At 39.4% G+C, this 14,467-nt stretch overlaps 1 protein-coding gene across 6 annotated transcripts in view; it reads right to left on the bottom strand.

Annotated features, from left to right (window-relative positions):
* Window positions 1-14,467, bottom strand: part of AUTS2 (activator of transcription and developmental regulator AUTS2) — a 1,133,525-nt gene that overhangs the window by 604,787 nt on the left and 514,271 nt on the right. For all 6 annotated transcript variants that reach the window (XM_058710837.1, XM_058710836.1, XM_058710839.1 and 3 more), the window contains one exon: window positions 6,330-6,365. In XM_058710837.1, coding sequence (XP_058566820.1) covers window positions 6,330-6,365 — 36 coding nt within the window. The remainder of the gene's footprint in view (window positions 1-6,329; window positions 6,366-14,467) is intronic.

Genomic DNA, 14,467 nt, shown 5'->3' with positions numbered 1-14,467 from the left:
GGTAACTTTTTACCACTGGGAAGAGCAATTGATTTCATTTACCCAAATGTTTCTGCATAGTAAATAGATCATTTCAAAATCACCCAACTCCTTCCCTGGCTTTGTTCCATATTCCCTATAATTAACCTGATGCAGGGCTTGATCTCACAAAGCGTGGGATCATGACCTGAGCCGAAATCAAGAGTCGGATGCTTGACTGATTGAGCCACCCAGGTGCCCCCTAAGATATTTTATGATAAGCATAAGGCTGAGTTTTAAGGACATACTGAAATTCTCACATGTTTTAACACAGATTTCAATTTGCATGGCAATGTTTTGTTCTTCCCATTACTTTGGCCACCTCCCTAAGCTACCATTGAAGATATATACACACCAAAACTTCTAACTCCCTACTCTAACTTCCAAACTCACCAGCTTCCTGAAATCCAACTTCTCCTTCTTGGGATTCCTATTCCAAATAAAAGTAGCATCACGGTCATCAATTCTGGGCTTCACATCTTTCTTATTTTTACCAGATCAGTAGCATCAAGTCCATATCTACCTATAAATCATTCCCTATAATTAACCAACCCAAGTCCAGCCTTTTTCCAGAAACATGATACAGTCAAAGCAATTCCACACAATGTGGAATTCCATTCTCTGTGCTCTTACCTTTGTTGCCTCAAACTTTGTTCCACCTTTTTCTTTATCTGTTGAGAATCTCAATATCCATTAAGTTCTGCACAACTTAATCCTACTATAATTCATAATTGACCCTTATAAATACTTACATCTTATTTACCTTAAGAACAAAGAAAAGATGTTTAATATATATTTGACAATTAAAATGCACTGTACTCTCCATCTGGTGTGCTGTTTTCTAACTCAATCTTTATCAATGAATCCAAATGACCCAAAACTACTGGAGATCTCTGATGGAACTGAGATTTTTTAAGAAATTTCCATTATAATGGAAACTTGTCAGTAAATAAAGAATGGCCAAGAATTCATTTACCCAGAGTTAATTATTAATAAATATAAATATTAGAGTCTTATTTGGGAGACATGTTAAAATACTCGGCATCATTTATCTTTAAGCATTTGACAGGTTATGATTAAATACTCGAATTACAAAATTCTCTCCCAGCAATACCAGCAAGTACTGGCAGGTGGGGAGGAAGATGACTCTGCATGGGGTTGCAATCAAGACCAGGTAGATATAGGTGCATTTGTAAACTTAAAACCCAGAGAAACATTATAAAGGGGAAGAATGTCAGGTTCTCTGTAGAGCCTAAATGCACTTAATTTAAAAAAATTTTGTATAACTTTATTCATTCTTGAGAGACAAGAGAGACACAGCGTGAGCAGGGGTGGGGCAGAGGGACAGGGAGACACAGAATCAGAAGCAGGCTCCAGGCTCTGAGCTGTCAGCACAGAGCCCGACATGGGCTCAAACTCATGGACTGCGAGATCATGACCTGAGCTGAAGTCAGACACTCAACTGATTGAACCACCCGGGCGCCCCTAAATCCACTTCTTTAAATGCGAAGTATCAAAAATATTAAAAGCATCACAGAGGAAGGAAAGGAACTGGGTGGTTTAGGGAAGACTAAATTCCTTGAGAGGGTCCACTGATTTTTCACATCTGTAACCTATCACCTAGAACAGTGCCTGATGGAGAAGGTGCTTAGTACTTAGTGAAAGACAAAAAGTCAGAAGTGTCTGTTAAAAGAAAAGCCCAGTCTTGAAAAACAAACAAACAAAACAAAAAAAACGCCCACATTATTCGAAGAAAAACAGGAGATATTTCAGGGTCTGTAGTCAAAAACTTAGAAGATGGCAAAGAATTTAATCCTTTTATGACCTTATAGCTCTGATGGAGAGCCACAGGTGAATATTTTGCACCCATTGCCTGTTACCAACACTACAAACACAATTTCTTAAGTAGTAAGACTGCACAGGAATGCACACATCCCATGTTAAGACATGTACCACCACACAATTCCCCTTTATCATATAAAGTGGTAGTTTTAATCATTAGGTACTAGTGTGTTAGTTTCCTTGATAATCTTAAAGTATGTATATTGATAGATGTGAGGCAACTGAGGAGAATTAAAGTTACTATTTGGGAACAATTATGAAAATATTTCTGGATGACTGAAGTTTACAAAAGCAGGATCCAAGCTATTTGAGACTATGGGCCTAAGACACTTAGATTCACACCTGGAAGAAGGCTGAAAGTTGTCCAGAGAAGCAGGCAGGACACATGACCAGAACCAAGGAAAGCTTCCTTTACACCAGGGGTCAGGTTCAGCCTGACAAGTCAATCAACTCCTACACCAACAGTGGCTACCAACTACTGGCAGATGGAGTCCAGGGCTTGTAAAGAACGAGTCCAGAACCTTCCTGTGATGACACATCAGACCACTGGCAACCAGGAGATGTTTTTACTGGTCTTGTCACTCTACTGACTTCGCTTACTTCACTCAGGTACACTAGGGTAATTACTCTCCTTTTTGGTGTCAGAGAGCAGCAAATACATGACACAACCTCGTAACACCTGAACGTATTGAACAGATCTTTCCTACCCTCCAGCCCAAACTCAAGAGCTGTTTGCAGTCTTTAAATGACTCAGGTCTGAGGAAGAAAATAAACAAATGGCTTTAAGAGACAAATTAAACAACCATAATACATGGACAGCCTAGAATGGTTCATTCCAACATCATGGTGATCATAGAGGATCACAGACAATGAACTCCATATTTGTTTTTTGTTCACACGTGTAGTAAAGTGGTATACAGCTGACCAAAGACACAGTTACAGGCTCCTCAGAAAGGGACAAGAATATAGCAAGAATCAAGTATTCCTGACCTATAGCTACAAATTCCAAAATTTCCTTCTTGCATCACTAATTTCTTGTGGTAATCCTCTACCAACCACAACATCACACAGCCACTTAATGACAGCGAGTTTTGTCCATCACACACTATAATGGGAGTAACTGGCTATTAATGAGAGCTGTTCTGTGTGCATGAAACACCTTGTCTCATTTAGAATTCACAACTCTATTAGGTGGGTGCAGACTCTCAAACATCAAATAACCTGCCCAAGGTCACACAAGTAGTCTTCAGATCATTCTGTCTCTAAGTTCTTAATCATCCACTATGCACAATAACACTTCAAATACAAGTATAAGAAGAGAATATAGCCCAAAACATTTAAATTAAAATGAAAACGTGTTCACTGCATTAAGGTTTAAAAAAAAAAAAAAGAAAGAAAGAAAAACGCTACACACTCCAACAAGTTTTGGTACTCTTGCCAAAAATAAAAAATCAAAAAAAAGCAAATAGATTCCAACCAGTCTATACTTCCATTTATATTTAGAACATGAGCTGGGCTTGAGTATGCAATGAATATATATGTGTGTCTCTCTGTGTGTATAACACCCACATTATTCAAAAGCTCCCAAAAATGTGAAAAGTTTGTTCCAATCCTTCTTTATTTTGTCTACTTTAAGAATCCTTTGCAATATGCTTATGTAAATACTGATTTTAGCTGCTGTTCTCATTTCTCAAATCTTCAGCTTATAAATGAATTGGAAAAGTAACAGACCTAAGCAGACATCTTTGGAACACAAAACCAAAGAGATATAAACAAATATGACTAAAAAGAAAACAAAGGGTTCTTCTTTAAATTTTTTTAACTTATCACTACTGATAAATGAAAAGAACTGAAGGAAGGCAGAATATACTGGCTATGGACATGGGGTGTGGGCTGGCACACGCGTATGCCTGTGTGTGTGTGTGTGTGTGTGTGTGTGTGTGTGTGTGTGTGTGTACTCCAGTGGGGATTCATTTCATTAGCACACACAATGATCAGCATTTTACCTTAGTTCACTAAAAGCTCTATGAGAGCATAAAATCTAAATGAAAGAAAATCCTGAAGTTAGACTAATGCTGGGGCATGGGAGAGTATTTAAAAAAAGAGTTCCAGGTTGTTAAACCCAATAGGTGAGTGCCTTCAGTTTTCTTATACCAGAGTTCACATTATGGTTCAATAGCATTAATAGCTCTGTGACTCTGCAGGTGATTTGCCTCCGTCCACACTTGAAAGAGATGCTGAAAAGAATTAAGGATAGAGTCGACATCTCACTTACCTGATGCTGAGCCTTCATTACAGACATAAGTAAAGGCTAATATGAAATCATAGATCATAAAGCACAGTGCAAAGAACATGTTAACGCAAAACTACTATAAGTTGTGCATATACTATTTCCACCTAGAAGCATAAAACTCACCAATGCTGATGTTGGCACCTGAAATCAAGTATTATATTCGCTATCGTTGGAATTAAAATTGAAACAGAAGACACTTTTTGATGAGAATTTGGCAGTAGTATCAATGGATTTTGCACTTTGATAACACAATAATCCCATTATTGGAAACACATTCTAAGTAGAGCATTTTTGTCATGGTTGAGAGCTGAACATGCATCTGGGACGTATCTTTTCCATGTAAGCTAATAATACTACAGATTTTTTTAGGTAAGCAAAGCAATACTAAGAGCAATTTCACCAAGAGACAAACTTTTATACTCATCCAACAGAGCGTGAATGTAAAAATCATTTTAGATTCATAACTGCAGACTCTTCTCATAAGTGTGTATTATTAAGGAATAAAAAATAAACACTCCTGAAATGAGAAAAATAAGTGACAAAAAGCATAATAAACTTCTTGATGTTTCTAGAGATGACTTTCTTCTTTCAGGGTGATCATACTGACAACAGAAAAAAATACCAGGAACGTTCAGTCTCAAAGTGATCAAGGGCTAAGTTAGTGGTTTTGGCCTTGCTCTACTGAAGAAAGCCAAGAGGGATAATTTAGCTTTTGGACAGAGAAGAGACACTGGCAGTCTCCAGATTTTACTTCCAGCGTCTCAACCCACATCCAGCCTGGTGTGAAGGCATGGCAGATGGGCTACTTCTGTTATTTCGACTGCTTCAGCATCCTGCTTGTTTCTGGAAGCATGAATATTCAGTCACAATACGGAGCAAGCAAAAGCGTTCTGACTGTATTAAACAGGTACCAAAAAATCTTTATCCTTCTCCTTTTTCTCATTATCATAGATTAAGATAAAAAAAATCAACATTTAGAAAATGCTACTTCTGCCAAGCTTGGAAAAGACTTATCATTCAATGAAATGATTCTGGTTTTCATATATTTAATGTTATCAAGAGAAATGTGTGGGCAGAAGAAAACCAGCATAATTAGCATTTTAGGGGAAAGGAATTTAAAGGCAACTAAACTGAATCAGTAATTATTTTCCACTTTGTTTTATTTTCATTATTTTCTCAGAAAATGCCGAGCAGGCAGAGTAACAATGCTCATCATTCAGAAATGATTCCTTTAAATACCACCCCAAAAAAAAAAAAAAAAAAAAAGACCCTCCACACTGGCATGTTTTCCTGATGTGTAAATAATGCCTATTTGTAACTCTTGTTTACTTATATCTTGAAAAAGATTATTGAATCCAAAAAGGGTAATTTTGCTATAAATAAAAGAAATGAAGTGACAATTTCTCTATGAGAGAATTATCTATGAGATAATCCCTGAGGTAGGACACCATCCCACCCCTCCCAAAGGACAAAGAAATGTCTAGAAATAACATAATACACTTATATTTGCTAAAATGAGGAGTTCCATGATTGCTGAAAGGAAATCTAAAGGCCACGTACTCAGACTGTAAGGAAAAACATCCATTAAACCACCACCTCTCACCAAAATAATTTTTTAAAGAAGGCAATTCCCTACATATGTGGGAAAGTTCTTTAAGAGATCTTATAAGTGGGGGCACCTGGCTGGCCAAGTTGGGGGAACGTCCAACTCTTGATCTCAGGGTTGTAGACTGGAGCCCCATGTAGGGTGTGGAGACTACTTAAACATAAAAATCTTTTAAAGAAAAAAAAGAGATCTTAAAGGTGAGTAAAAACCTCAGTGCATAATCTGAATTCCATCCTCCACATGACATGGCACTTGTCACTAAAAAAAAAAAACCATTTATGTAGGAAAGATGGCATGAGCCAATCAGGTCTCCTTTACACTGCCAGGTGAGAAGGAAATGTACTGGCTATGAGACCCACATCTCAGACTGACTCATGATCTACGAGGCCTGACAGGTCATGTCTTTTAAAAATAAAATAATCCTACTAAAAGGATGGCTATCAGTCTGCTCTTTAGGACTGAGAGGGGACTTCTTAGGTTTTTTTTTTTTTCACATCCTAATGAGCGAACATTATAGAAGTAAATCAATGCCAACGCAAGGCACACATGTGCAAGTTGAGATAAACTTACGAAGTAGCCTGTTCCCAAGCTGGAAGGAGCTGAACTCTGCAATAAAGCATAAAGACAAAGTGGAAAATCAGCAATGGTTTTTAACACGTTCCAATCCACACAGCTCATTACCAGCCCTTTGCGGGTTTTTCATCGCTACATCACATCACTAGTGTATGCTGCCCCTTGTCATCTGCTACTGATACAAACACCGTGTTGGCTTAATTTTCCCCTTTACATCTCTCAACAACTCAGAGATGCTAACGTGCTATTTACTGAATTCCAAGCTTCTGCGGTGGACGTAATTGCCAATTTATTTGACAGGCAGCTGGGTAATGAATTAATGATGGCATTTCGCCCTGCACTGAGACTAAACAGACACGCATCAGCCTGCCTCCCTGACTTGCTGACATTCAATGCCCTGGTCTCAAGCTACTCAGTTTTGTGGCCGCAAAGGGGCAGGCAAGAGGAAAAAGCCCAGACTGACTTGAAAATAAAAGCCCAGTGGGTTTGGATGACTTTTCCAGTGTATGACCTACTTGCCAGTTTATTCCCTAAAGGCATCAGTTAGTACACACAGAGCGCTTTTCAAAAATGAGACATTTTGTAAACATAATTAGTAGAATAAAATGCAAAGAATGTGTGGGTAAAGGGAAGCCATGAAAAGCAACATTTTTCTGAAGGTTTTAGTCACAAGAATTATCAATTTAGGCTTCCATAGTTCTGACACACAGAAGACTAAAACAAATAATATTAATTCTGAAAGGCTTGCAGGGCACCATTTCTTTGGGCAAAGAGGCCCAAAAGAGAACTTGGGTTTTGTTTTAGACTTGTCTGTGATTCATGCTTGTTTGTACTTCTGGGGTTTTTTTGCTTAAAACCTCCCATTACAAATTCTTTAATTTTTAGTATCCTTTTTGTGAACAAGAAAGGCCCTAAGTATAAATAAGCTTGAGACAAAAGGAATGCTAATGCTAAGACAGTCTCCTGGTCTTGGCTAAGTGTCCTTGCACTGGCAGGGCCTTTTCCCTGACTAGCTTGGATCAGGGGCTACCCCCTTCCTGGGGCAGGCTGACTTCCGCCTACAAGCAGTACTCACTCAGTTCATCCCTAGCTATTATTCCACCTACATGTTCTGTCCCTGCTCTGCAAACTACAGGTAGCAGGGACCATCTGGTTAACTCATCACTGCTTCCCCAGTGCTTGGCACACAGGATGCACTTAGTAAGTATTCGTTGAATTAATGTATAAATAAATAAGTGGATTGAATGGGGGGGAAAGAAGGCTTAGGTGAATTTAAAACCTCTGAAAATACAGTAGATGGGAATCTTCCTGACTTTAAACTGTTTCTGAGAAGGAAATACAGTGCTGGTAAGTATCAACAGCATCCACAACAAAAAAGAACAGTACGCTCCAGGGCATTCCTAAATGCACTTCCCAAAGCAAAACTTTCTTCACCTTGATGTTTCAGACAGACTCAGGGGGAATAAAGGACAATAGATGTGTGATCTTGCACACCGGACTTGGTTTAAAAAAATCTTGCTGCATTCCTGATCCCATAAATGGTACATAGGGAGATCCACTGTAGCCATGGAGACAGCTTCTCCTAGCAGTGATTAGCCACGTGACCGCATCACCTGTGTACAGCACCCACAGCCTTCCATGGAGCAGAGGAAGGCAAAAGCCAACTTAGGTCTCCACCACCCTGGAGTCATGCCCCTGGGAGGTAAACTCATTTTAGGATGAATTACTCAGAAAGAGCATGGGATTTGTTTATTTCAGGTTTTTTTCCCCTTCCTGCAAATGCATTTTATCCCAGAAGCAGAAGTACCCCTCCAAACCCACCTCCCACCCCCACATACATATCATCTTATTGTATACCAAAGAAAATTACATCCTTCAGGTCTCGGAAAGCTCTGTTATACTCATTTTGCATATATATTGTACATTACTCAGGGAGCTGGGTGGAGAAGAGGGCTTTGTTGTGCATATTTGTTCTGGCTATTGTTTATGCAGGTCTGACTGAATGAGGGAACAGTGGGTATCATTTCAATTTCTGATGTCAACATCAAATTACTTATTTAATTTCATGCCTGGCGAAGCATTGTATAGCTACACGCAGAATCATTTCACTTCATTTGTTATGCTGTGTTTTCGTGGCGATTGGCTTGCCTTCCAACTGACAGCTTTAATTACGACATGAATTTGATTGCACTGCCGAGGAATTAACATAATGCAACAAAGCATTTAAGCACCCTGCCTTATACCACCCCCCCCCCCACACACACACAAATACAGACAGACACATGAAAGAACATAGACACTGTATCCTCCCGTGCATTAAAAGCCCATTAGAGTTTCAGTATTTGCTAGAAAGCATACAGAACCTTATGGTCAGAGGATACTCACATTTGTCAACCCACTGTACTCACCTCTTTTTCTATACAGAAAAAAGTTGGGGGCATTAAGCTGTGTTTTTGGGACCTGGCAAAAAATTCTGTAAAAAAATCCTTCTAATCTTTACCTTTACCAAACACCCATAGCATTGACATTTCTTCCCTGCCTACTCCCTTCTCCACCACATTTTTCTCGGCCAATTGCCAGCCCCCTTCAATCACTGGAGATTTTGAAAGAAATAACATCTCTGAAAGAGGTATCTTCTTGTCCATTACTACAACTTCAAGAATCTTGCTATGGCCTTGTATTCAGTGGGACACTATTCCTGGTCAACAATAAGACCTTCAGCGTCAGATAAAGATAACAGAAGTTCTGAGACCAGCCACAGGCAGGAGTCAGGGTTTCGCTGCCAGCTCATGACACACATCACATCCCTTAGGCCTTGCTATCCAGAAGGTCCACAAGAGTCTCGATCATATGCCTAATCCAAGTTTGTATCTCAATACAGATGCAAGTATTTGAAAGCATTAACCTTTTTCCCAAGTCAGAAATTCCATGAACACCTGGAACCATGGGCAAAAACCGACTATGCTACAAAAATGAAATAGATGTCTAGAAACAGCCTTCCTATGATTTGAAATGCATTATGTCGGCTATTAATTTACAGATGTGCATTTAGGGATTGGCACCGATTTCTCATATAGGAAAGAGACAGACAGCAAGGTAAAAGGCCTAGGAAAGCAAAGAGGTTGTGATGCCCTGACCACTGAACACTTGATAGTATCAAGCTGATTTCAACTTTCTGTGTTGCCCCAATCCATACCTAATGAGAAGGGGTCTTTCTTTTTTGTTTTGTTGGAGGGGGAAGGCAAACTCTCTCCAAACTATATAGCAAAAATTGTCATAGAATCGAGAAAAGGCAAGGAGTGAAAATGAGGCTTGAAAAACTAATGAGATGTTTTAAAAAAGAATGCAACAAACAAAACGTCCTTGGATTCAAAAGCATTCGAAATAATACCATACACCCATGTTTAGGCAAATACATCTGTTGAATAATAAAAAAGGCTTCATTCTTATTTGTTTCAAATGGCAGAGATGCCAATTCATTCATATTTTCAAGACACAAGGCAGAAATGTTAGGTGTAGAGAGACTGAGCAAACAGAGTAAGAGAAAGTGTTTAGCAATGAGAGGACAAGGATATGAGGAAATGCCAGCCCACTGGCTATCTGATATGTGATTTCCGGGCTCATTATCAGCCATCTCCTATTTCACATGGTCTTTTCATTTGGCTGTTTTTTTTTTTTTTTTTCCCAGGTTTGACCACACTGCTCCCGCAATCTGCAAATTACCCGCCTCGATCTCATTATGTTGCAAAGGAGAGCTTTCTTACAAACACACTCTGCCTCCATTTTCAAGCTACATGGGCTGCAGGAATAGTAATGGGATGCACAGTTGAAAGACATTTTCCAGGAGGTAGAACACTGCTGCTGACATTCAAGTGTGCAAGTGGATATTCATTAAACTCTCATTCTACTCTTCCTCACTGCTCCCCACCTGACTTTCTTTCCATCTCTGTCACTAAGCTATCATGGAAGGTACTCATTAAACTCATGAAGTTAACATTTCTGTTTTAACGGCTTACCTACAACAAGGGATTTCAAAATTGATTATCCATCCAAAAAAGATGTGCTCCATTTATTAGACATCTACACAGAAAGGCCATGGCTACTATTACAGCTGAGTATGGGATGGATGTGTACTCCACCTCTCAATGAGAATGTGTGCTCTGACCCTAGGGCGAATTTAAATAGAATATTTTAAAATTCTTCCACATCACCAATTGTGTCTGACATCCTTGCCTACCTACCTCCCTGTTATGCTTTTCTCTGTTGGGAGTAAAACACGGAGGATCATGGCTAAGTACATTTCTTGTGAAGGCCACAAAACAAGCTCATTCATGGATTTTCTGTAGCATTTTAAAAAACAATGACAATTACAAAAACTTGAAATCTTAATCCTAGGAAATGTGTCTCGGGGATAAGATTACTAATAGATGATGAAGACACAATATAAATTTGAATGGGAAATTACTACTAGGGGAATTCAAGGAAAAACAGGCCGAAAATTAAAATGAGAAATACTACAGGATCCAAGAATTCCATTACCGTATTTACCCAAAGAAAATGAAAACACTAATTTGAAAAGAGATATATATAGATCCCTGTGTTTACTGCAGCATTATTCACAAAAGCCAAGATACAGAAGCACCCCAAGCCCATCCACAGATGAATAAAGAAGTGGTCTGTCAATCTATATATCTATCTATAAAAGGAGTATTCTATCTATATAAAAGGAGTATTATTCAGCCATAAAAAAGAATGAGATCTTGCCATTTGGGACAACATGAATACACCTAAAAATATTATGCTAAGTGAAATAAGTCAGACAGGGAAAGACAAATACCATATTATTTCACTGATGTGGAATCTAAAAAAAACAAAGCAAGTGAATAAACAAACAAGAAAACAGACTCTTAAATACAGAGAACTGGTGGTTGTCAGAGGAAAGGTGGATGGGGGTAAAATAAATAAAGGGGATCATGAGGTACAAACTTCCAGTTACAAAAAAACCAAGTCATGGAGATGAAAAGCACAGCACAGGGAACACAGTCGATAAGACCGTAATGATGCACTATTGTAGTGAGGAATGCATGATGCACAGAATCATCGTATCAACCAGAAACTAACATAACAAACACTACACTAATTATATGTCAAAAAAAATTCTACAGATAACAAAAGAAATAAACAAAAATAATAAAACTAGCTTTCCAACTAAGAAATTTTGTAATTTCATACCACAAAAGTTAAAAAAAAACTAGTGGGAATTTCAGGGAACATGTGATATTTAGGGAAAGCATTTGTTTTTGTTTTCTTTTTTTGTTTGCCATCATTATTATTGATTGCTTTTGGTTTTTAATAAATAATAGATGTGATTTAAAAAAAAATAGGGGGCAACAACTTGAAAAAAAGCATTAGTTATGGAAATGGACCCTTCTAACTTCAATTTTCAACCCTCTGTTCCAACCCCTTTCACGTAGTCACTGGCTCTCATCTGTACTCCTTGTCTTCTGGCTTCTTTACCTCTCTGTATTCTTGGTCTTATCTTTATCTGTTGTTTCATATAAAGGGCAAATAAACATTTTAAAGTAAAAATTAGAAAAACATGCCTTTTAACATCTTCCAGTGCAAAAAAAAATGACTATCCTCAAAGTCACAGAGACTTTTTCTGACTGCACCCCAGCTGGGATAATGGTTTTTCCCCTGCCTTCAGACTTCAACTGAAACATGGACTCTTCCTGGGTCTCAAGCCTTCCAGCCTTTGGACTAGAATTACACCATCAGTTCTCCTGGTGATTAGGCCTTGGACTCAGACTGGAACTAACCAGTGACTCTTCTGGGTTTCCAGCCCGCTGACTACAGACCTTCAGACTTATCAGCCTCCGTAGTTGTATATGATTATACACACTATTGGTTCTATTCCTCTTGAGAACCTTGACAATAAAACAACCTTACGTGGTACAGGTGCTGCCAAAGTTTGTACAAGAATGGCCTTATTTGGACAATGGGTCTTTGTAGACGTAATTAAGTTGGGGTCATACTAGATTAAGGTGGTCCTAAATCCAGTAACTGCTGTAGTAACAAAGAGAAGAAAGGACACACAAAGCTACAAATTGAGCAGAAGGCTGTGTGAAGACAGAGGCAGGTACTGTACTGATACAATTATAAGTCAAGGAATGCCAGAGGCCACCAGAAGCTAGACGAAGAATGGAAGGGTCCTTCCTAGAGCTTTCAGAGGGATCATGGCCCTGCTGACACCCTTAATGTTGGAATTTTAGTCTCAAAAACTATGAGATAATAGGGGCGCCTGGGTGGCGCAGTCGGTTAAGCGTCCGACTTCAGCCAGGTCACGATCTCGCGGTCCGTGAGTTCGAGCCCCGCGTCAGGCTCTGGGCTGATGGCTCGGAGCCTGGAGCCTGTTTCCGATTCTGTGTCTCTCTCTCTCTCTGCCCCTCCCCCGTTCATGCTCTGTCTCTCTCTGTCCCAAAAATAAATAAAAAACGTTGAAAAAAAAAAAATTAAAAAAAAAACAAAAAAAAAAAACTATGAGATAATAAATCTCCATTATTTTAAGCTACCAGCTTGTGGTCTTCAATTACAGTAGCCCAGGAGACTCATGCCATGCCTAGCCTCCTTACCATACACTAGAAGAGATCATGTGATCAACCCCTGCGTTCAGTCACTATATTCCAGCCGCACTGGCCTTATTTCTTCCCCTGAAACACGTCATGCTTGCTCCTGACTCAGGCCCTTGACCCTGTGGTTCCTGATGACTAGGATGCTCTTCCCACAGATCTTCACAGGGCTACCTCTTTCAGGCTCTGGTTTAAACATCGTCTACAGAAAGGCCTCATCCAATCACCTGGTTAAAACAGCAACACATGCCCTTCAGCCCCTCATCACTGTCTTGTTTACCTGGTAAAACACATTCTGTCAGAAACAGTTATGCTCACAGCTCACATGTCTGTTGTCTGCCTCCCCAACAGAATGCAAGGCTCATGAGGACAGACTTCATCCTGTCCACTAGTCAACCTCAAGCGCACAGAATTATACGCAATCCAGTTAAAGTACCGGATGAAAATTTCTGGGCAGTCAAAATGCTGACACATCCAGGCAAACGCATGAATATATGGCTCTGGAATAGAAAAGGGCAGAAACAAACTGTCAGGGAAAAGGGAAAATCTAACACAGATCTTAAAAAGAGAGAGAAGAGAAGAAACAGAACATCAAGAATACTTTACAGGCCTGGATTAGATCAGATTTTCTTCTTAACTAAGGGAAACTCATGGATGGTGTGGCCCCTGTCTGTTTCTTCCTTAATAAGAGTGAGCCAACCTAGGACAGAGTAAAACCTCAGTAAAAGTTTGGGGGGAAGGTGGGAAGAAAGGAGGCTGGGACACACGGTTGCACAAGTGAATGAATGACTGCGTGGTGGGACCCACAAACATGGGGAGTTTTTGGGTATCTCAAAAAGATGTAGAAAAAAGTGCCCCAATTATGATGTTAAATGGACTAAATGGCCTCAGAACAATCAGATTAGACAACTGTTTAGCACAGTACTTACTACCATTCAATCTCTTTTCATGATTTTCTGAAACGTTTCAATTCCTTCAAGTATTGAGCCCTTCAAAAGTACTAAATATTGTTCTCCCTTCTCATAACTAAAAACCTGACCCAAAAACCATTCACAGAGAAACGAGCCATATCCACATACTCATTTCAATAAGCCATTAAAGAAGTCTACTTGCATAGGATGGTGGGAAGAGTTTGCTAGAGAAAGTGACATTGGGGCTGGCAGAAGGAAAAGAGAAAAAAAAAAAAAGATCCAAAAGAGAAAACAAAGGTAGGAAGATTTGAAAGTGCATACTATTTAAGAAAACAACAGTGGTTCAGAGGGACTAAGCCTAAGGTACAAAGATGGGGAAGGAGAGGGAGGGCAGGAAGATGAAGGGGAAGCTTCAGACTTCCTTGAGGGGCTCTGCAGACAATCCTCAGGGGTGTAGACTTTGTCTAAAATATCTTAAACAAGGCAGTTTAATTGTGAGCTCTGATTCTCAGAAAAACAGCTCTGGAGGCAGTGCAGAGCACAGTACAGAGGAAACAGAGACGGGGTAGATGACACCAGGAAGAGGCCACAGGAA

The sequence above is a fragment of the Neofelis nebulosa genome, chromosome 18 (assembly GCF_028018385.1).
Source record: "Neofelis nebulosa isolate mNeoNeb1 chromosome 18, mNeoNeb1.pri, whole genome shotgun sequence".
NCBI classification, from domain to species: Eukaryota; Metazoa; Chordata; class Mammalia; order Carnivora; family Felidae; genus Neofelis; species Neofelis nebulosa.
This window is presented reverse-complemented; position numbering and strand designations above follow the sequence as displayed.